General features: G+C 40.7%; 1 protein-coding gene across 4 annotated transcripts in view; it reads right to left on the bottom strand.

Annotated features, from left to right (window-relative positions):
• Window positions 1-24518, bottom strand: part of adgrd1 (adhesion G protein-coupled receptor D1) — a 68014-nt gene that overhangs the window by 3799 nt on the left and 39697 nt on the right. For all 4 annotated transcript variants that reach the window (XM_053503104.1, XM_053503102.1, XM_053503103.1 and 1 more), the window contains 8 exons: window positions 16006-16079; window positions 13111-13234; window positions 7951-8054; window positions 7099-7210; window positions 5954-6107; window positions 3300-3366; window positions 2639-2705; window positions 816-907 (listed from right to left, as the gene is read on the bottom strand). In XM_053503104.1, coding sequence (XP_053359079.1) covers window positions 816-907; window positions 2639-2705; window positions 3300-3366; window positions 5954-6107; window positions 7099-7210; window positions 7951-8054; window positions 13111-13234; window positions 16006-16079 — 794 coding nt within the window. The remainder of the gene's footprint in view (window positions 1-815; window positions 908-2638; window positions 2706-3299; window positions 3367-5953; window positions 6108-7098; window positions 7211-7950; window positions 8055-13110; window positions 13235-16005; window positions 16080-24518) is intronic.

The raw sequence follows: 24518 nt of genomic DNA, 5'->3' as shown, positions 1-24518 counted from the left end.
CAACAAATCCTGCCTTCTCGTTATGACTGATTGGAGGTATTCAGTCTAATCTGTGATTGGTTAGATTCGTCTTTGGATGTGATATACAAGCCCAATTAGTGCCCTTTTTTCAGGCAAAGTGGATAAAAGTTTAAAGCAAGAATTGATGGGAGTGAAAGTTGTTCTGTTGTTCTCACAGAGTTTACTCATCAGGAATGGAAGTAAAATTTCCATTATCGTGCCACCTAATGTTCCCCCAAACCTGTGTAGGAAGGACATATTCATTCCATCCGTCCAGGAACCTCTGTAGTCCAACTCGAGACCTTAGAGACCAATGAGGACCATTGTATTTATTCCCATTTTTGTATGACCGTGGTAGGACCTCCGGTCAACATTCACACACACTACGGGCAATTCGGGAGCGCCAATTAGCCTAATCTGCATATCTTCCGATTGTAGGAGGAAACCTGAGGACCTGGAGGAAACCCACGAAGCGTGGGGAAAACATGCACACAGACCTGAGGCAGGAATCGAACCCAGGACCTGGAGGTGCGAGGCGACAGTGTAATCACTTAGCCATGATCACTGTGCCGTCATATTTACTTTAACATGAGAGAAATAATTGTATTGAGCGTGTAGAAACTATGATATCAATCTACTACATGGATTATCAAAAATCTCTCGATCATGCCAGACTGATCCAGACTGTTGAAGCGTTTTTATAATGCATTTATATTCCACTTTACATGCTATTCTCCGCATTTTCTTGCTTTAAACATATTAGTTATAAAACTATAAGGCATTTTCTACGGCGTCTGAAGACTGTGGATGCTCACTTGACAGAGTTGGCGTCTCCGTGCACTTTGTAGTTCTCTGCACTGATTCTGGAGATTATCCTCGTCACAGCGATGAGGATACCGATGTTTACCTGAAACACACAGTTGAGTTTAACGTCACTGAGAGTTTAGGCTCAGAATTATTACTTTTTTTTCCGTTTTGACCCTGTTCCTGCTGCGTTCTTTAATACTGTTAGGACACCATGGGAACTTTATGCTCTCTTTGTAAAAGTTTGATGAGGCAAAAGAATCCCTTAAAGAACAAGAGAACTTTAAATGTGTGTTTGTCTGAGAGAGAGGGAAAGAGAGAGAGAATTAGCAAAATGGAGCGTGTGATCAGACTGAGCAGCGGGGGATCGAATTGATTGAAGAGGTACAGTGATTAAATTGAGAGCTTGTATTTTTACTATCTACTCCTATTATAATTTCTTGTGACTTTTTCATAAACTTTGGCAATACAAATGTAAATGTTTGTCATGCCAGATAAAGCACCTGTGAACCTTTGAGAGAGATTAAGCAAGAGAGAGAGAGAGAGAGAGAGAGAGAGAGAGAGAGAGAGAGATGGAGCAAGAGGGAGTAATCAGACAGAACAAGTAAAAGGGGGAGTGATTAAACTAATCAAAAAAGAGAGAGAAGGAAAGCGAGATTAGATTAAGCAAGATAGAGAGTGATCATATTGAGCAAGAATGAGAGCAAGGGAGTGATCAAACTGAAAAAGAGAAAGAGAGCGAGATAGAGAGAGGTCAAGTAAAAGTTATTAAACTGAGCAAGAACGAGTGCGAGATATCAGATTGAGCAAGAGAACGTAAAAGAAGAAGAGAGAGGAATAGGAATTAGCAAGATGGAGTTTATGATCAGACTGAGCAACGAGAGATCAGATTGATTGAAGAGGGACAGTGATTAAATAGAGCGACTGGATTTTTTTTTTTACTATCTACTCCTATTGTAATTTTTTGTGACTTATTCATAAGCTTTGGCAATACAAATTAAAATATTTGTCATGGCAGAGTCTTTGAGAGATTTTTATTGGACTGAGTAAGCAAGTAATCAGATTGAGCAAGAGAGAGTAATTAGACAGAACAAGAGAAAGAGGGAGTGATTAAACTGATCAAAAGAGAGAAAGAGAGAGAGAGAGAGAGAGGGGGAAAGCGAGATCAGATTAAGCAAGAAAAAGCAAGGGAGATATTAAAAAAGAGAGAGACAAAGAGAGGTTAAAAGAAAGGGTAAGAACTAAGTAAGAGTGAGAGAGATCAGATTGAGCAAGAGAAACTGAGAGAAAGTGGGAGAGATGGTGGTGAAGGAGTTACTGATATCGCAGCTTTAACATAAGTGCCTAACTTGTCTATCCGAGATTAAATATAACTACATAACTACTAAATTGTAAAAGGTGTTATTTGTTAATAAGTTAAAATCTTCCGTATAATTATTGGTAAGCCGCTGTGGTATACTGTAAGTGGAATAACACACTCCAGACTGCACACGCTATTTATATATAACCGCACGGTCTCTTGTGTGTCACTTATGGAGGGAGGGAGTCTCCAGGTGTCAGTAATGTGTAACAGTGGGCAAGTTTTATGCCCCGTCTTTAAAAAAAGGTTTGATAACAGAAACTCTCCTGAGGGTTAAAAAGTTATAAGTTAAGTTATAAGTTATATTCTATCAAAATATAATATTAATAACAATAATGATATAATCTATTGATCAAAATAAAGCAGACTTTGGAGTCTGGCTTCCTCGGAAAAAAAAAATCCGGGGCCCTTATGTAAAAAAAAACAAAAAAAACAAAACACCCTAGACTTTTGTAAGAATGCGTTCACACTTACTAAAATGACAAAGAGAGCGGGAGCCACGAATGCCCATATAGCGCCGTTCTTCAGAGACAGCCAGCAGCTGGAGAAATAAAGAAAGACAAAAACACTCAAATCTAAACATTTTCACATCAGTTTATCTCTTTAGTTTAACATATACACACTGGCACCACTATGACGAACGTTCTGTCTGCTCTATGGAAAAAAAAAAAAAGAAGAAGATATATTTCTAGTGATATTATATAAAGCATAAATGATTGTGTTCACTATTTTTACCCGGCACATGATGCTGTATCTAGCTAATACGTGTTTGGCTGACATGAAGGGAACTTTAAAGCGGTTTAAGTCCTTCTGCCTTAGATATGAGATACTTTCCATCTCCCGTCTCTAAAACATCAACAGAAACACACGAATCCAAGCCGTAGTCATACGGTCGGAATAAACGGAAATCTAAACAGTTCTACATCTATTTATCGCAGACTTTCGACACTTTTTTTTTAAACAAATAAAATGGTATCTAAACTGTTCCCTCGTCTATTTATTTTTCCCTTTTTCCTAATTATACACTGATACACAGAGCACAAACATGTAAGCATGTGCTGAGAGGAATAACAGTTACGTGATTATGATAAACTCTCCCAAGTTTATCCGACTCCAAACTTCCAGGGTTACTCACTTTCCGTCCTCTCCGTAACTGCTCAGCGACGACGTTATGGACACGACGCATATGACCACCGGGGACCCTAAGGACAAAACAAACGAGAATAGAAATTTTAATACCTTTTTATGCCCTAGATGTGTAAAAACGTCAGCTCTAAGCAAACCAGAGCAGGCAAGGGTAATGAGAGATCTCGGTGTGTTGGTGAGTCTACGCAGAGATTGTTGTTTTTCTTGAGGGGAAACAGGCATCAAAAGGGCCCTCGTCCTGTATGTTTTCTTTACTTTTATATATAAATATAGCGGTGACAATTCTACGGACGGACAGAGTCGCCTTTTCACTCTCCTGATGTTTGACTGACGGTGAATCAGAAGGCGGGAAATTAAAAGCGAAAGATCAAATACATTCCAGACGCTAAAAATACCGTTCTTAAAACTGTTAAAGAACCATCGGGACTTTTTTACGATGGTGTCCTAATAACTATAATAGGAACGTCTGGAACAGCGCCGGCTCGGTCTGCGCCGCTGCGAAATAAAGAGCTGCGAATGTTTGCCAGACGACATTTAGAGAAAGAGGGAGCCTCCATTCTGAGGGAATGACTAAAGGTCTAAGTAGGAACATTTTACTGACTCATTCTATCGTGTGTAACCATGGAAACCAATAAATAACTTTCAGCTATTTCAAAATTTATAATGGGCTGACATACAGTACGGAGCTCGCCGTAGCTCGGTTTGACTTTCACAGCTATTGTGAACACATGCAAGCGATTAATGTTTTTTTTTTTTTTGACAAATCAAAAGAATCCTTTTAAGAACAAGAGAAGTCTAAGTGTGTGTGTGTGTTTGTGTGTTTAAGAGAAAGAGAGAGAGAGAGGAGAGCAAAAGGGTACGAGAGATCCAGAAACAGCACATGTGCATTAAAACATCTGCACGTTTGAGAACATTTCAGTGATTAACAGTGACAGCAGCATTAGCAAAACATTCCTCCGCAGTTTAGTGCTCTTTAGCGTAGTGACATCTCAGACAGACCATAATGAGGAATGACCTCCCACTCAAGCACTCTCTCACTCACTCTCTCTCTCTCTCTCTCACACACACACACACACACACACACACACCAATGCCTCGTTTCACTTCTCACTTTTACTTCTTATGGTATATACATCATGCTGAATGTGAGCTTTAATGTGAAAGAAAACATCTAAAAAGAATAAACTGACATAAGTGCTGTATAAACGGTTAATGTTTTTTTAAACGCTTTTCTTGTTTAAATGATCACGTTTTATTATACACTGCATTTGCTCAACATCTCACTGATTCTATCATTAATATAATATTATTTACCTAATTGTATGTGTCTGCTGATTGTTTTTTTTTTTTATTTAGTATTACATTTCCTCACTCACATTTTGTATTTTACATCACTTATTTTTGAACAGGATTTTTATTTGTTTACACTAAACTGAGATGATATACCTTTATAGAAAAGTAGTACTTTAAAATAATGTTAGAAAATCTAGAAAAGCCTTTTTTTCGTGTGTTCTATTCAAAATAGACACTTTGTTTTATATTCCAGTTTTGTGCAACTGCTTCAATACTATACATCAGGGATGTGATATTATCAGGATATCTTGGCGCCGATTCTATTTATATTGCGATTCTATAATATATTTCTATATCTATATACAAGCCTTTAAAAAGGTTATAAGTATAATGGGTAATTAAATTTAGGAATGTTATACATTCCTTATAACATTAGTTTTCTCACTTAAAAACAAAGAGAAGTGTTTAAACAGTACAAACTAGTGTTTAATATTTAAGCTGAGAAGCGTGTATCTCTGTCCTCCGCCATAATTACTATAAAAAAAACCTCATTAAATAATTAACTCCTACCACACGGAACGAAAATGTAAATAGTTCATAGTGCGCCACCTGTGGGATTATAAAGAAACAGCGACGTTTTACCGCCTTCAAAGTCTCAAAGCTCAAATCTAGAGTGAGTGTTCTGGCTGAGGGGTCGCAGGCGCTTGCAGATTCTATCGCATGAGATTTTCACCTAATTAGCACTCGTTGTGTCATGTGTAAGCATGTATAATGAGTCAGTTTTTAGTTCGGAGAAAAAGACAAATCGGAGGCTTTTAATGCGCAAAATTTTTGATAATGTAACGCCATACAAATGTCTGTTGCGTCACTCGAGAGCTTTTGCCCTCTGTACAGGATTGGTTATATCTGAGGCTGATCGACCAATCAAAGTGAGAACCAGCCAATTGCTTTCACTGATTAATCGTAATCAGTAAAAATAGTTTAAAAAAAAGTTTTTGGAGTCATTGTGGTGATATGTTAACCACCACACAAAAGAATCACAATCATAACCAAATCGATTTTTCCCCTATCTCCATTTAGTGTCAATTAAAATGAAATAAACGCTCGGGCAAACTAACGAGAAAAACCCTCATAAAACCGTAAATCTCCTTAATTAAACTGTAAACTGATTTCCCCTGCGCGGTCTCGGGTGTTTGACTCGTGTAAACTTTAGTAACCGAATACAACGCTCTATAACTGATACGAACCAGCTTTGGTCTTTTTATTAATGAAGTCTCCAAATCCGTTGCGAATTCTCGGTGCTTTAACTGAACGTTTAAAGATGTTCACGTTGTTGCCGAGCTCACCCACCCCAGCCGATGCCGTAGTAGTAGAAGTGCTTGCTGCCCTCGGAGCCGAACACTTTGATCACCATGCTGTAGAGATGAAGCCCCTCCACCAGCATCCAGGCGAACGCACACAGGAAGAAGAAGTGAAGCAGCACAGCCATTACCTTACAGGGTAACTATACAGGGCAGAGAAAAAAGGTCAAAGGTTAACACGCAGTTCTTCTCAGACTTTCTCATGGCTCAGATATTAAGGTGGGAAAGAATTTGGGTGTACGATTACTGACCTAACCCAATTTGCCACCAGAGTGCCCCTTTGAAAGGAAAGAGGCCACCAGAGAAGCAGTAGTGACATAGCAACGTTATGGTCAGTGGATAAGGACTGATATGTGTCACAAACTTTTAAAACAGGACAGAAACTCTGTTTATCACTTGGCTATAAACATCATCAGAGTTTTTACATTGAGGCGCTCTGGAGTTCACATCCACTGGAGATGTGTAATGAAATGACATTATGCTCTGCTCCAGGACTGAGGGGCGGTCACGTCCTCGGACGGGAGATCAGAGCCGAGGAAATGAAATCACTTTGGCGCTTTATTGAATCTGTTTGACAGCCCCGTAGGAGTCATGCGAGAAGATCAGCGCATTCATCTGACTTTACCTTTGCCTGGACAACTCTCCGTAACAAGACATCTCCTGTTATCTCTATTGGACGAAAACATCCTGCTGCAAGAGAGGACGTAATCGCATTTGCTGTAAGTACTCTATAATAATAATAGGTGGTGTTGGGGGGAAATGTTGATTATAACCGTCCTGCTGTTATTGTCATTCAGTCACTTAAAAAACAAGCATCGGGACGGAGAAAAAACAATGGGAACAAGAACAGTATGTCTCTCATGAAGTTTGATTTTTATTTTTTTAACTTTACTTTTACTTTTATTAATCTCCAGGGAGGTAACCGTTTTGTTTCTTATGCCCAAACATGGAAGAAAACATTGGGGCAGAAACTCTGAAAATGCTAAAGGTTTCCCCTGACCTTCATTTTTTTAAGAAGCCTGGGATCTGACCTAATGTACTTTAAAATATTCACTGCTGAGGTACCGATGCTCTAAAACACATCAGTGGGACGACGCAATGTGAGGAGAGAAGGCGCACAGGAGTGATACTTACTGTCCCGGGTTCAAAGCGGAAGCTGATGAGCAGAAGGATCTGAGCCACCAGGATGGCGAAAGACAAGTTAGCATGGATGTGATAGCGCTGGTTCCGTATGGTGCTCACAGACCTAAACACACACATATATATATGCACAGAGACAGTTAGCTATATGAAATGCCATGGTAATACTAGAGTACAGGTATTTCCCGACTTACGAACGAGCTCCGCGCCGGCAGCTACAATTACACGCCTTTGACACAAATATTAAAATGAAACATAGCAATCTATTTGACCAAATCTCTGTCCCCCTTTTCCCACACTGCTATCATGTGGATAAAAACTGTAACCACACCTAAGGAAATAAATCTCACACATGTCAAATGTAACAGTGTTGTCTCTGCGCCTTTTAATTGCCTGGGGAATACCAGACGGCATTTTGTCTCAGAGCTGTTTTCCACTGTATTGGACTGTGAACTCCAAGGACTTTCCAAAATTAGGATTATTCACTATCGGGCCATTTTCTATCATCGTGCTCCCGGACTGATTCACTGAAACCGATGAAGCCCACTCATTTCTCTGCAGTGTTTTCCAGCACAGCCCCCCCTCGCCCCACACACACATTCAATATACCGGACTTTAGACATTTTATACATTCACTAACACACTGCGAATATTGTATATAATTGTAAATATTGGTATCTGGTGCACTGCGGTGTCTATTTTTTTGTACAATACCTGTCTTAGCATCTATGCATGTCTGTAGAACCGCGGTCCGTTCGTATCTGCAGAAATTCGTAACTCGAATGTTCGTAAGTCGGGGACTACCTGTACATACGTGTGGTCTTTTGGCAAAACTAGCATACTCACGAGAGCACGGCGAAGGTGACGAGGGTGATGGCCAGACAGAAGATGGAGATGGAGCAGCCCACATAAGTAATGGTGGAGAGTGCGACCTGATGGCTCTTAGCGAGCTGTGAGGGACAAAACAGAGCAACAAACATCATGCTGTGTTTTAGCTTCTACAAACTGACCAGCAGAAATGACCCCATGTAATACACTGACATGTTGGCAAAGATTCCTGTTGAAAAGAGGTTTTACTTCAGTATAAGGACACTCTAGGGAGCACTCTATGTTTTCTCTTGTGTCTACACACAAAAAAACTCTTAAGTATTAGACTTTAAAACACAGAGCAGGAAAATATAGACAAACGACTTGCAGGTAGCCTACAAAAAAAATTATAATAAACCTGAATCAAGACAACACAAGGTGTGTGAAGTGTGCATGGAATGTTCACAAAGACCACTTTGTGAATTGATCTGTCCAGAAATCTGATCCTGTCTGAATACCGATAATCGCCATTTCTAAACAATGGCGTATGATTAAACGTTACATAAAACTGCTTCGTGCTGGAGTTCCAACTGTTCGCTTGAACGTTAAACAAAATCCTTTCTGCATTAGATTAGTGAACTACATACTAATTAAAAGCAGCTGCCCGGTTCCATCGGTCTCTTCCAAGCATCTATTCCGCACTGATGTTCCTTGAACAAAACCACGTTTGGTTTTTGGATGAATATTTATGTAAATATGTTATAAATAGGTCTGCTTTATTCGGCAGACCGAGCCAGTGAAAAGGTCAGAAACCACAGGAAGGTTGGAATGATGTGAGCCGAATAAACACTGAAATTTACTCTCACCAGTAACTCGATGCAAAGTCAAAGGATACAGTTTGCTTTCCATATATATACTGATAAAGCCTAACTTTGTTTTTGGCTTTTTTTTTTCTCAACCATTTTAAACCAAAGACGCTTAAATCGAACATCTGGTCAATTCATCATTACGAACTCGTCGGAAAAATAAATGTTGCTCTAACGGTAGCACTTCAGGGCAAATTATGCAGGGTGAAATATCAACCAAATCACCCACTGAAGTCGCTGTGAAATGAATTACATTCCAAAAAAAAAAAAAAAAAGGGGTCTCTGCTTCGATCATCATTCTGAAGACTACACTTCAAGCTCAGGTATGCTGACCATGAGCCAAAATAAATACGACTATTATTTCTGGATGGTGTTTCTTTAGAGAAATCGGATCACCTGGATACTTCCTTCAGACTCGTCTGCATGCAAATAATATCCCCATTTCAGTGGGGTATAAAAAAATTATAATAAAATAAAAAATAAAAAACTGTAATACAGTTGATAGATAGCATTACAGTTTCATAAGGCTTCTTAAAAAGCTTACAATGCCACGCTTAAATCAGATAATGAAAAAGTTTCCCTTTTTATTACACAAAAGGCTGTTCCTCTACTATGGTGGCATGTTCTCAGGAAATGATTGTTCCCATAGCTGGGCGCTTTGTATGCTAGAACTTCCTCCTGTCTCGTGATTATGGGGGACCGAGAATATCTCCCTTAGGCTGCGTCCAAAAACAGGATGATCCTTCGGCCTGGAAGACTGTGGCAGGCCTTTAATTAAATCCTTAAGACGGTCAAGAGTTTAGAATCACAGCTGGAATGAGCCCTGATGCTGACTGATTTAATTTACGAATCCAAAAAAAGCGCAAGCTGCATTGCAACCTGGGTGTCTAGAATAAGCTGACCACGTTGTGTTTCACCAGTCTGCTATTTTTGAGTTTGTTTCCCGGCTGAAATTTCTATACAGATGGTGATCTTTGACTAAGGATACTTGTGTATCGATACTGGGTACGCAGATCCGCTACTAATTCACTCCTGCTCGTCAAGAAGTGCTCCGTCCATAACGTCTGCAACCGTGAGACGTGACGTGAGCCTAGTGTACCATGCTGATGAACAGCTGACACTGAGATCTGCACTAATTGCACAGCTAATAATGTCAGTATTAATAAAGTACCAAAGGAAAAAAAAAAAACACGTGCTGAAAAAAAAAGCTACCCTTGACATCTCTAGCCATGCTATGGCTCCTATTCAGCGTCTCCTAACCACTTTGTTATTTATGAGCTGACAATCTCCTCTGGTCCACTCTACTTGGCCCACACAGTCTGCCTCCCGTGAGACACACTCACACACAATGCTGGGCTTCAAATTAACCAGATACAAAATATACTCCCTCTCTCTGCCTCTTTCTTTCTTTCTTTCTCGCTCTCATCTTCTTCCAGGATGTCATCTCCTGTAAAGTCTCACTGAGATTTAGTGAGCTCTTCAGGCAATCATAACTTGTATGATTTTGGCTGGGTATCTATTCAAAACAAAGTCAAGCATCTGAATCAGCAATGAAACGTTTTTTTTTTTCCTAGTAATTCCTACTGAGACCTGACCTTCATGTCTGGGAAAGTAAGCTTGGCAAAGACTGGTGGGAGGCAGAAAGACTATACCTTACTGTTTCTCACCGATCCAAACCCCTAAAATAGACCATCGCGCTGGTGAAACGTGGCTCGGTAGTTATAATCCTAGCAGGATCTTAAAGTTCCATGCTCATACGGCGAGAGCTTAACCGCACTTAATGTAGGCTCGCCCACAGAAATCCCCTCAAGGCCGCAAGGAATACGTGCTCTCCCCTTCCTTCCTCGGGACCCGTGGGTCTCCAGGAACGCTGCTGCAACCATGTTGGTGGACCGCTGACTGGACTCCGAGATCACCCTAACCACATCAATTAGCAAGGAGGTGGTTGAGTTTCTGGAGCATCACCAAAAAGAGAGAGGAGCATTGTCAGGAACAAAAAAAAAATAAATAAAAAATGTTGAGTGAACTTTTCACTATAAACAGACGGCGCTACTGTTGTGTTATAATTCTTCTACTCATTTCTAACATGCCACTGCTGCTATCAAGGTCTCAATCCCAACTGAAGGAGGAGGAGTCAAAAATTATCCGCAATCTGGCTTTTAGAAATAAAACTTTTAGAAAAGACAAAAACAAATCTTTCGACATATCCTCCCAGTTAACAGGCTTTCGTGAATAAAAATGTTTTACGTTCAGACTACTAGTGAAAAAACAATCTAGCTGTCAAAGCTCAATGGAGGTAAAAACAAAACAAAACAAAAAAATAATTGGATGGTCATTAAATGATTACGCAGCCAAGACTATTACTGGTGTATAAACAGTCAACGCCGCTCTACTCGCAGTTTTTAAAAAACCCTGCTGTGAGGCTACATAAAAAAAATGCAGGAAAAAAATAAACTAAATCGTTATCTACCAGGGATCTGAAAATCAAATAAACATGATGTCGGACATCTTCCAGACATTCCAGCGTAATATAATGAGAATCCCAACAATTAAACCCATTAGCTCATGTATTTTATTTGTCTGTTTTGTCTGATAAATCTAGCTCTGGTACATGTTTTATTTCTCTAAACCCAAAAGCAAAAGTGGCTTTAACCAATAAGAGGTTTTTTTTTTTTTGTCAAAAAGAGTATTATCCAACATGAGGACAAGGACAAAGATGCACTGTCCACAAAATGTGTTTAAGACAAATGCTGGAACTCTTCAATGTAAAATGAAGAAAAATTTTTATTGGCTTGGGAAAAATCTATTAAAAAATAAATAAATAGAATTATTTTTGCTGAAACAGAACAGGATGTGTTTTAGTGCAAAATGTTGCCCTCCTGACGTTTATTAAAACTCCTGATTTATCTTCCCGTCCTCGTCTCATCCAGATGCGCCACATTATCTGTCTCAGTAGTACAAACTGACTCGTGTACACGTACTATAAAAAAGAAACATTATGTGAATTCTGAATGAGTGTCCTGGGAGAATTAGACAGCATCATCATTTTTCGGGAATTGAACAACAAAAGCAATTTGTTTTGAGAAAGATGTAGTGCCTAAGGCAACATGAAAAAAGAAGGAGAGAAAAAAAAAGATCATGCGTGAAAAAACAAGAAAAGGAATAAATTAGGTCGTTCTCAACTTTATTCTTGGAGGTCCACTGCTCCGGTGTTTTTTACACTTCAATTAAGAAAATTAGTTGGTTAGATAAATCAGGTGTGCTGAGGACTGAGTAAGCACCGGAAGAACCGTTGAGAATCATATACATACATAAGGGTGAGTCAGAAATGATCCGGATATATAAAAAAATTTTTAGTTTTACATTTTTTTACATTCAATGCTACTGTCTCCCCAGTCACTGCTGTGCAGGTGTGAACGTGTCACATCAGTTCGCTTTGTAACCGTAGTGTGAGCAAAAATCGATGCTCCACCTGTGATCTTCACGAAAGAAGAGCAACGTGCAGTGATTCCTTTTTTTTTTTTTTAGCACGCACAAGTGTTAGCGATCCAGACGAAGCCAGGTGCCCATCCACGTCCGATGATAAAAGTCTGCACACTTCTGCCCACACAAAACTTCTTTTTTTTTTTTAAAGTTTTAAGGTGTCCTCCCTATAGTCCTGATCTTGCTCTGTTTTTAAGGTTTAAGGTGTCCTCCATATAGTCCTGATCTCGCTCTGTTGGACTTGTTCGGTCCTCTGAAAGCAGCCCTGTGATGACCAAGATTCACTTTTGATGCATTCGTGGCTCGCAGCTCAGCTCAAAACATTTAGCAAGAGGGAATATGAAAGCTTGTCGACAGATGCACAACGTGTATTAAAGGGCGATGAGATTATTTCGAAAAATTATGTACAGTGTGTCCCCAACATATGAAGAGTATCATCCCAAGAGCTTGTTCATAAGTCCAGTTGGCTTGCACGTCCAACAAACATTGTTAACTAAAATAAATCCTACAGCCAAAGTGCGGATCATTTTTTTGACTCACCCTTGTAATAATCATATGATTTAAAGCTCTATAAAGTATTACCAACTGTCCATCTGGTCTCCGTCCCGATTGTGAAAGAACTATTTTTAAACTCACCTCCAACACACATATTTCCAGTTTTCTTACCGTCCTGTCTCTTTTCTCTGTGGTTTAGATTGTGTTACATGACTTTATTTGGCCCTAAGATTGACTTCTGCCTGTTTTGACCACGATTCTCCGTATGTCTCTCTGCACACGCCTCCTAATAACGGGACAAAAAGGACGCCCTCTAAAAATGAGTTCATATAGGTGTACAGTATTTTATTCTCACCTCCACAGGAACCACCTGCATGAGGATGGCGAAGTTGGTTAGGTGGTTGCACACGCACACAGAGTACGTCAGGTTGCCTCCAGCTCTCTTACAACCGTTATTGGACCATACGCCTTCCTTAGTGCTGAAAAACACACACGCACACACACACACACACACACACAGCTGCGTGAGGATTCATACATGGCTCCAAATTTTTAAAGTGGACATCTATGTCACAACATGTTAAACAGAATTTTGCATCTTTCCGTACATGAAAAAAAAAGCTTTCTTCGAGCGTATAATACGTCACTCTTCCTCGGGTCGACTCAAAACGATGCTGTGACCGTTTTAACAAACACGTCTCTGTCAAACCGTCTAGTATTTTACCTTACTTGGCTTTACAGACAGCTGCTTAAATATTACGAGCATACGCTCAAAAGGAGATATGACTTCTGAGCTCAGCAATTCCAGCAACACCACAAAGCAATGTGAAGCCTGTCTGAAACCTAATTTCAGTGATTAGATACAGACCCGAGTCTCTGTTTAGGTCTTTTTTTTGTGTGTGTGTGTGTGTGTGTGTAATTTCATCTTATCTAATTTGCAACCTCAGCTATCTTTCTTTTTTCCGAAAGCAGACATTCCACCGTTTTCCAGGTTTGGCTCCTCTGAGCATCTTGCGTGAGTGAAATTCCATTAGATACCCCCTAACGAGAGAAAGACAGAAAATCCCTCCAAAACAAGCATACAGTGCCTCTTTGTGATTTACAGCCTTCCTGCAATCCCAAATCTGGCGGCGTTTATTGGTCCTAAGTGATTCCTCGGTATATCTCTTCCCTTCGCACAGAATCTTTTAATAAATAAAATGTATGTGACTTGACGAGGAACCAAAAAGAAGAAATCCTTCACTAATATGAAACTAAATAAAAAAAAAATACCTACAGGTTTTTTTTTGTGGGGTTTGTGTACAAACCGATCACACACACACACACACACACACGCTACAGGCAATTTGGAAACAATTTGGAATCAGGGGGACCTGAGTACCTGCAGGAAACTCACAAATCATGGGGGGAACATGCATACTCGTACAGACCGGAGGAATGACTCGAACACATAACTCTGGAGAAGGGAGACGACGTCTATAAAAGGCGTGGCCTGAATATGTTTTATCATCTTATACTGCAGTATACTGCCAACAGGTACAATAAATTTTTTATATTGTTACTACATTCTAGGGATGCACCGAAATGAAAATTCTGGGCCGAAAACGAAACCGAAATTTTTGGTTGCACTTGGCCGAAAACCGATACCGAAACCGAAAATGGCTTCATTAAAAAACATGTTTAAAATATTTTCTTTTTGTTTGTATTAAAAAAACTACAAATTAATTAAGCAAACAAACTTTTATTGATAATAAATAACAGTAATAAGGCTGTTTAACAATAACAAAACTTGCTTCCAAGTGCTTCCAAACCGCCGACATACTCCGTGTTTGATGCGTAATGACAGCGCGAACGAGACGGGAGGTTGGGAGAGGTGTGGCGACAATTTCGGCTTTTATTTTCGGCGCTTTCTTACGTTTCGGCCGAAACCGATAATGCTATTTCGGCTGAAAATTTTCGGCGGCCGAAATTTCGGTGCATCCCTACTACATTCCACATTAAATATTATGAAATGTTTACAAAACATACTATTTTGCCAAAAGTATTGGTTTGCCTGCCTTGACATGCATGTGAACTTGAGTAACATCCAAGGCTACGTTTACACTGTCGGGTAAATGTGACCCAATTCCGATTTTTTGCTCATATGTGACAAATATCGGATATGTTCTATGTCCGTGTAAACAGGAAAAAAACACATGCATTCCGATATTTCGAGATTGGTTTCAGGCCTCCTTCATATGTGGAAATAAATCAGATATGTGCTAATGTGATTGTCGTGTAAACGGACAGATCGGATTTCCTGAGGCATTGCGTTCTGTACGCCATTAAAACTGCAACTTATTCGCGGTTTAATGACGTAATGTTATGCTCGCGTGGAAGTGCGTGTGGAATTATAACATCGCATGTGACATGGAAAAGGAAAAGCACAACACCCCCCCCCCCCCTCCCTTTTTAATGCTTATTAGGGCTAAATAAAATTAAGAAATCAGTATTTGGTAAATGAAGCATATGCACAGGCTACAATTATGCCGTTTTTTTCTCCTCCTCTGTTTTTAAAACCATGGTGACGTTTCGCGAACTTTGCATATATCGCACAGTGTCAAGCATACTTGGCTAGTGTGTAGCGCAAGAACCTCCCTTTAAGTATGCGCGATGTTTCAGATGGCATGGCAAGTGTATCGGATATGAGTCATAGTTGAAAGAACGTGTAAGCAGATGGTCAAAAAAATCAGATATAGGCAACAAATCAGAATTGGGCATCGAGACCTGCAGTGTAAACGTAGCCCAAGTCTCAATCTATAGAGTTTAATATGATGTTGGCCCCGCCCCCTTTGCAGCTATAGGGGGTGGAGCCAATATCATATTAAGACCTATGGATTAAGAATTGGATGTTACTCAAGTTCATATGCATGTGAAGGCACTTTACTAATAGTTTTGGTAATAGAAGTTTTTTGTGCCATCTATACAGCCATTAAATCACCTCTTTTTTTCTCTCTCTTTAAGTTATCAAAATAGAAAAACACAACTTGGTGTGATACTGTGTAAACTCCTCTGTCTTATTGTGGAAAAATGTCCTGACTGGATAAGTCTTCACTTGGTCGTCTAATCATCTATTTAATTACAATAAACGAGCAATGAAATGCTCCTGTTTTAGATTAAATGAAAAAACAGCTTCAGATGTAATACATGTCTTCTTCAATCCATCACACGTTCCTGTTTCATTCTTTTACTCGAGGGTTTCGAGACTCACCTGTAATCCAGGAAGGCGCAGTAGAGGAAGACTTTGTTGCTCTCGTTTATGGCCTGAAGTTGTTGTTCTTTGCTCTGAAACAGATTTAGAGAGAGAGAGAGAGAGAGAGAGAGAGAGAGAGTATTGTGAAAACTGCTTCAATCCTAATGACTAAATCCTTCTTTTCCCAATTTGATGAATCATACCCAACAAATCGAAGAGGACCGAAGATGGAGCCAAGCGTTCATGTTATTACTCTACTCCCCTCTGTGTAAAGATGACCGAGGTGCGAGATGACAGCAAGCCTGTCACATCCAAAGCAAACGAGGCCAAGCGATGAGGCAAAACACAGCGTATCACCATGGCAGTGTTTGTGTAAAGAAAAAAAAGAAAGCGCGAGCGCGCGTTTGGCCAAAGCTCTGTCCTCCTGGCTTTCTTAACATCGTCTATTAATGATCTGTAAGAACCAGAAAACAGCGGGGGGTGGGGCAAAAAAACAAAGTGAACAAGTTCCTGGAGACCACATACGAGGAGGTGCCATCTTAGTCGCTGGACCACATCTGAACGGTGACGTGGCACTAAAATGGATGCCAAAGAAAACGAAAAACGTTTGTGAACACGAGCCGATCCTACTGTACGACTCTGTACAATCTATTAATTCAGATCCGGGAAACTTGGCTCTGATTTGAGCCGTAGTAAGGAAGGACAAGGAAGGAAATTATTAAGGAAGTTATTATGAAAATTAGATATAATGGATATACATGCTGAATAACTGTTGACAAATATTCAATAAGTGGCTATTACGACGTTCTGATGTTTTTTTTAGTGTGTGTGTTTCAGTGTTTCCTTCTTCTGATAAATGTGAAATCAGCAATATATATATATATATATATATATATATATATATATATATATATATATATTTATATATAAATATATATACACACACACACACACACACACACACACACAAACGTCATTATTAAGTCAGGGAGTCTCTCAGCTCTAAACAAGCAGCATGCCAGTTCTAAATATTGGAAATAAGTAATGACACAACTGGGTTACTCCATCCAGTACTTTCCAAATCTTCCATGGACGCTTAGCCTTGCTTAATGAGGCAATTAGCCACGGATCTGTGCCCTCTGAAGGTGGAGACTGTTTAACTATACAGGGGCCAGCAGAAAAAAATTGTAAAAACCCTACACGCTTTTGTTGTTCTGTGATTAAGTTATATTGCCTGATGGGTGTAGAGCCGACTATAAACATCTAAAGGAGGCTAAGAGCCTAATTATAGCCCGAGTGGGAATACTGTGTATGAACAAGTATGTGTGTGTTGGACAGATATTTAGAGAAATCAGAGAAATAAACAGCAGACATGAAGTAAGGGGTGTTATTGATATGTTATGAAACTCTCTTTCTCTCTCTCACTTTCTCTTTATGTTTTCAGTAAGGACTGATCATTTTTTCCAGATCATATTTGCGATGTGATCCAGAAGGTCCCTGGAGCCTCTGAGCTAATGGCCTGAGGAATGCGTGTGTGCATGTGTGTATGTGTGTGCATGTGTGTGTGTGTGTGGCCATTAGCGCTTGCCATGTTTTGACTGTGAATCAAAAACTCGTAAAAAAAAACAAAAAACTGTATTAATAGGTTTTCGAGTTCGCAAAACAAAAGGTAAGCGACGAGACGTTTGCATGAACGTTGCAACGTGACCTGCGTTTTTCAGATACCTGTGCGTACGTGAGGGTAAAAAAAAGTGTGAGAAGGGATTCATTGTGAGAACGTCATTGCTTTCTGTCTTCGCGTCATCTCTCAGATCTCCTGCACGTTCTACAAGCTAACAGCTCTGACCAGCAATATGCATGTCTGTTTGAGAGTGTTTGTGTGTGAGAGAGAGAGAGAGAGAGTGTGTGTGTTTCATTTTATTGCACACTGCTCTGCTCCATAAGACTCCGTCTAAGCAGATCCAGATGGAAGAGGGCAGGCCCGTACGCCACATCCCAACATCCCAGAAGGGGTGGTGGGGCAGTTAGTCGCTCATGCAGCAAACACACGTATCATACATACACACGCCTCACCTACATAATTAGAGGAAAACACACACATTTTTGCTCAAACATTACTAGCAAATAATTACCATACACGTCTCTTATCTGTCTATCGAGAAATCATCTCATAAGTGAGAAGCAAAAAGCAATTATTCCATTCATCCTTCAGTGTGTATCTGTCCGACTAATCCGTAAATCCATCCAGTAATCAGTAATACATAGTAATTATAAAATGTACTGTAGTATACATATTTGCTTACACATCCACCATACAGCCATGAAGTCACCCATCCAGCCATCGATCCATCTTCCATCATTCTGTCCATCCATTCATCCATCCCTAAAACTAGATGTGCTCGCAAATTCGTTTGTGTAAAATTTAACTGCACACTCATAAGCTTGGACTACACAAAGTTGCACAGGGACGTAACCACCCATTTATCCATCCACATCCATAAATCAGTAACAAGTGTTATTCTAACATTGTCACCCATCTATCTGTCTGCTCATCCCTCCATCGATCTATCATTCTCTCGCTCTTTCCATCTATCCATCCATCCATCCATTCCTCAAGCCATCCATCAGTAAGACATGCTAATCCTGGAAGATTATTCATTATTACACAAAGTAGTACACTTTCCTACCATCTTTCCAGCCTTCTTTTATTGTCTTCTCTTTACATACTCTATTTATCCACCTTTTCTCCCTGTTTTGGATCTACTCCCTACATACTCTCTCCTCTCTCTTTTTATTTCTTCGGGCTTTTTCACTGCCATGTTAGCAGCCGCAGTAGCAGGAAGTGATTTTCCACTTGTGAAAACTTGACAGCGGGGAAACTCTGACCCGTACTGACAGTGACCAGACACCCGCACCTCTAACTCACCAAGCGGAAAGAATGACACCACGACCCTCTCTCTCTCTCTCTCTCTCTCTCATTTTTCCGATCCATTTCACGCAGGCAGGTGTCAGTCTTACTGCTCAGTGGCCCGAATGCACTACGTGTGTGTGTGTGTGTGTGTGTGTGTGTGTAATTGTTTGTCGCTTTCCTCTACCTCACAGCTCTCAGTATGTGCTGGCGAAGAGTGAAAGTGCGCTCCAACACTTTATTAACAACAGAGGCCTTGCAAAAGAGCACAGAGCTCTGGAGTAGATCACTTTCGAAAGCTGGTCACGGTGTAAGAGAAAGAGAGAGAGAGAGCCAGAGAAAGAGAGAGAGAGAAAGACTGCATAGGTAAGTAATTACCGTGAGTCTTGTGCAGAAAATGGAACAAGCATTTCCGTCTGCTGGGGCCACGTTACCTGATCTATTCGACTTAGACGTGAGCGGTTAATCGTTATGCCTTTATGCAATCTCGGTTCTTTGGTAGAGGTGCTCGGGCAGATGCCATGACGTAATCCTCACCAGCCTGACACGTGGTACTGGGTTGCATAACTGGGGTAACGCTGAGCCTCACACTGACACACACTCATAATTAAATGCGAATTTACCTTTTTTTTTGTGATGTTGCAATCGCTTGAGTTGGATTCTCACTACGTCCATGGCTTCGCTGATTTATCTGGTTTATCTTATGCTTTTTCTTTTTTTCTCTTGTTGTTGGGACTCAGGATGTTCTTTCCACAACTAATGTAATTCCCAAACTACAGATACACGATTTACAACTTGGCAAAAAGAAATCTCTGCCAAACTGATAATAATTATTCAATCAGTGAGACGCCTGGCCTGTCTCCTTCACACCAAAACGGTTTCATCAATACAGGAGAAAACTAAACAAAAACAAAACAAGACTCCTGCTGATCAGTATATAGTACATTTCCTAGTGCTGGCTGTCTTTTTAGCCGTTTGTGTGATTGGATTCATTTTCCCAAAAATTACAGTTGTGTCACAACATTTTAGACATAAGCCCATGCTCGACAAAAAGCCAAAGAGACAACAGAAATATAAATCAGGTGAACAGCGAACATCACAGAGAAAAGAAAAGGTTGTAAGAAATAACATTTAAAGTAAAACCTATTTATTGAGCCCTTCAGTGTAAATACGACCGTGTCTAGGTTTAAAAACATCACGTCTTCCAGCCTGCTGCTGATGGATTTCCAGTTCAACAAAAATCTCCTACAAGCACGGAGAGAAGTAAAAGCGATGATGTCACTCTGACTTGTAGTCAAACTGACATTGGTCGTATCGTCTGGTGTTGCTGAAAATGCTCCTGAAGGGCTGGGTCTCAAACTTAACCCCCAGGGCAACACTGAGGGTCCTAAAAACCAAAGCCCAGTACTTAGCTAGACTTATCAAGACCAAAACATGTGTACCAGGGTGGCTGGAGAATGAGAGAAACATCAAACCCAGGATATATTCCAACATGCCTGGCCTTATTTAGACGGACCCTAAGAAAAACTTTGCGACTTGGTGGTGGTGGTGATGGGGGTTTGAACCTGGGACAATGTGAACCGTAGTCCAACACCGACCTCCTGCCCCTCTTATACAACAGTGTTGTTAAATTCCTGAACAAGGTAGTGTGGATTCATTATCTCTACCTGAAATTGTTATAAAATACAGGATCGTTTCCAATGAATCGGGAAAACACTGATTACCGGGAATGTGAGAAACTCTTTTTGCGCTTGATTACATCACGCAGTCCCACAGCTCACTTATTCCTCAGCGAGACACATCATGTAAGTCTCCACCCAGTCTCGGCCTCCCCGGCTGTGAGGAACACGGGGCTGATTTACTCGCACAGGGTCAAACGGTTAAGCTGATGCGATGACTCACGGCTCCGGCGCACATCCTGTGATTCAGCCCCGTACACTTTTTTTTTTTTTTTTTTTTTATCACTGAGGAGATTTAAGTCTCGATAAGTGTCCCAATAAGGCATACTTATGGGACAGCCTAAATAGGATAATGGCATTAGATTTAGTCGCTCCCTCCCACTCGAACGCAAATCGTCTGATAGATATCTCCCTGCGTACACACCCTCTGCACGAAACGCACGGGCTCCATCGTTACGCCGCGTCAGGCCCTGCTCTGCTCCGTGGTGAGGTGTATTTTAAGGAACGCCGTGCTCTAAATAAAGTGTGTTTGGCTTGCGACACACACCGCCGCAACACACAGGATACACAAGTAAAGGAACCACTGCCTTTCAATCTCAACTTGTACTCTCCGGAGCCAGCGGTACTCTATAATCGAGCCTGTGCACTGGTTATTTTAAGAGTCTGTTCTTAAGACACACAAACACACACACACACACAAAGGCTAATCAACCTGCTAGCTGGTCACATGGTTTAGTGGCTGGGCAAAGACTGAAGCTCTGTCCCAAATTCATGCCCAACAGCATGGCTCGGTTCAGGTTAGTGCCCGGTTCCTGCGCTCACACAAAACTATTCGCTATATCTGTTGAGGAAAGGTACGAGGCTGAGATCAAACGGACACGGTAACTCCTACACGATAGATAAAAAAAAAAAGACAGAGTAGGATTTGTATCCCGTTTGCACAAAATCTTGAATGAAAAAAGAAAAAGAACAAAAAACTAAACAAAACTTGGAGCTGTTCCTTTGCTAGCATTTTCCAAAAGTTCCAGAAGAGCAATTACAAGCAACATCAGCCAGAGGAAAAATCACTTACAAACTGAAATTTGATAAATGATGTGTTTGAGTTAGAGAAAGAGAGAAAGAGAGAGAAAGAGAGAGAGAGAGAGAGAGAGACAGACGGACAGACAAATCCAAATATGCCACGAAGCCGTATTTAACCACCGAACGAAGCAGGCGAACGTGCTCGATGAGCCGTGACCCAACGGATGCTGCAGTGACACGGCGCGGATTCAAACGCAACGCGACTTTCTCCTGACGACGGTCTGGGAACTCCAGGAAGTCATTAAACAAAATGCTGATTTAATTAATTTTGAGTCCGTCCACTTTCTACGTTATCATTCTTGAGAGGAGTAAACAAAGTTATTTAATTTAATTGTACTAATTTATATGACAATAAAACTCTTTAATCTATATCCATTGTTTTTGTGGCAATTACTTAAAAGGTTGGTTTGCAAAATCAATGCTCGATTGTCATCCACTAAGGGCAAGTTGGGGAACGGCGATTAGCCTAATTGTCACGCAAGTTGTGGGGCTGCGGGCGAGGCATAACCGCAAAGATGTTGAATGAAAGAAAACAAAACAGGCAATTTATAACAAAACTACTGAACCAGGTGAGTGCTCTCATCACCTGGCCGAGGTGCATCCTGGGAAATGAAGTCCAACAGGCCAAAACACAACATAAGAGTCTTACAACACCACAACATCCGTAACAGAAATCTCCATGTCTGTGGGAGGAAACCGGAGTACCCAGAGGAAACTCACCAAGCACAGGGAGAGAACATGCTCTTAACAACTCTTCACTATTCGCTAATCCACCTGTCTGTCACATAATACTGGTTACTTCAAGTATCGAGAACATACATGAAAGGATTCGGCACTGACTATTTTTATACAGTCAGATTTTACAACACACCAAGCACTTCATGAAAAAAAAAATTAATAAATAAAAATTCCAATCCTATACTCTTCCTGCAAACTGGCAGTTCGTGAAGGAAAATATGAAGGGAACTGAGTAAAGTAAAAGCAAAGCAAGCTTTCCAAGGGTGGGAAATAAATCCGGTCTGTGCTGGGAGGGACGGTGTATCTGCTGCTCGAGAAATGACAGGAGGAAGGTTTTAATCAGGACTGGGAGAAGAGCGGAACGGAGAGGAGGAGACGGGAGGGGGGTGGGGGTAGTACTTAAGGAACAATTTAAAAGTCAATCGCAGGGGAGATGACAATGCACTTGGAGAAGAGTGGTTAATAAAACATAATTTAAAAAAATTCTAAGATGAAGATCGAGGGGAGAAAAGTTATAAGAAATAGTGTATTATGAAGTTTAAACAAAAAAAAAAAGAGAAAAGCCCACACATCCTGCAGCTCCTGGCGATGAGCAAGACCGGCGAGTTTACGCCAGACCTCCATCTGTTATTGATCAGCAAAACCTCAACCAAGAGCGAGATACGGTGACGAAAGAAAGAATGAGATTTCAAACATGCCAAGAGTGTAAGCGAGAGAGAAAGAGAGAGAAGAGAGAGAGGAAGAAAAGTGGAGATAGAGATTCATTCCCACAGGCATCGGGTGTGTCCTGGAAGTTATAAAAAGCCACTGGCTCGGCAAAAGCGCTTATTATTGTGGTTAAAAGAAAGAAAAAAAAGAGAAAAAAGATAACATATGCTTTCCATAAGGAACAGATTATCAGAATCGCTTTTATGACTTTTTTCCATTTTGTTAAAGTGTATAATTAATCTGTGATTTTGATATTTTGGAAACACTCCCAGGAACAAAACTTTTGTGCCGGAGAAATAGTCCAGAAACACACACGCATGCGTGTGTACGCCATGTGTGCACTCATAACTTTTAAAACAATGAAAACACGCAGAAGTATTTAGACATGAAATGAAATGTCGCTGCGACGCTGAGTAAACCGGGCATTGTCGTGGGACGACGCTCTATTCGCGGGCTTTAATATTTATATATCTAAGGGCAGGACGCGAGCAAACACACGCATGCGTTTACACGGGTTGTTATATGTTCTGTCTGATCGACTCCTGCTTTATTAGGCCATAAAGACAATGCACGCTTGTCAGGAAGCTTTTTTTGGTCTACTAGATTTGACGCTAACCAACAGCGGCGTTCCTGATGAAATCACTCTTTCCGTTCCTTGATCTCGTGCCATCGATGCGATGTGTTTCCAATACAGGAACACCGCGGGAAAGCGGGAGACGGAGGGGAGTAGGGGAGAGTGTCGGAGAGGTGAGGAGGAGAGGAGGTGAGGCCCTGTCATTGGCTTCGTTCCTCTCTCTCTCTCATTCTCTTTTCTCTCTTTTTTGTGGTCCAAAGGTAATAAATCACGTTTGAAGCCAGGAGCAATCATCACACACACACACACACACACACACACACACACACACACACACACACACACACACGGTAGCTATGGTACATCGATCCAGCATGAAAACGAGCTGCCTGAACCAAAAAGCACAGATAACACACACAGATGCTTGTTTTAACATCGGTATGAGGACCCGCCCTTAATGCGCCTAATTAATGCTATATTACACCTCAGTAGCGCTCAAAGCAGTGCTGAAAGGTCAGACATTCCTATCCTTGCAGGGGTATTTGGTATCCAACAAGATAGAAAAGCATGGACACACACACACACACACTAATATAAAATACTGTTAAAAGCAACATTTCTGCTCGGAGCACATATAATCACGTTCTAAACATTCCTGCAGTTTAAACACACAGGAGTGTTTTTTTTTTCCACCCCAAAATGGCTACCTGTACACGAACATTGTACAACTGGCTTCCATTACGTCTGGTCCGGCGAGATTATCATTTAAATCACCTCCATTCGAGGTGACGGCCAGAAAATTAGTGCTTAGCACGGTTCAGGAACAACGCTGTGATTTCTTACA

This window comes from Clarias gariepinus, chromosome 9, assembly GCF_024256425.1.
Source record: "Clarias gariepinus isolate MV-2021 ecotype Netherlands chromosome 9, CGAR_prim_01v2, whole genome shotgun sequence".
In the NCBI taxonomy this organism is placed as follows: Eukaryota; Metazoa; Chordata; class Actinopteri; order Siluriformes; family Clariidae; genus Clarias; species Clarias gariepinus.
Note: the sequence above shows the minus strand (reverse complement) of the source record. Positions and strands in the feature narration are given on the sequence as shown.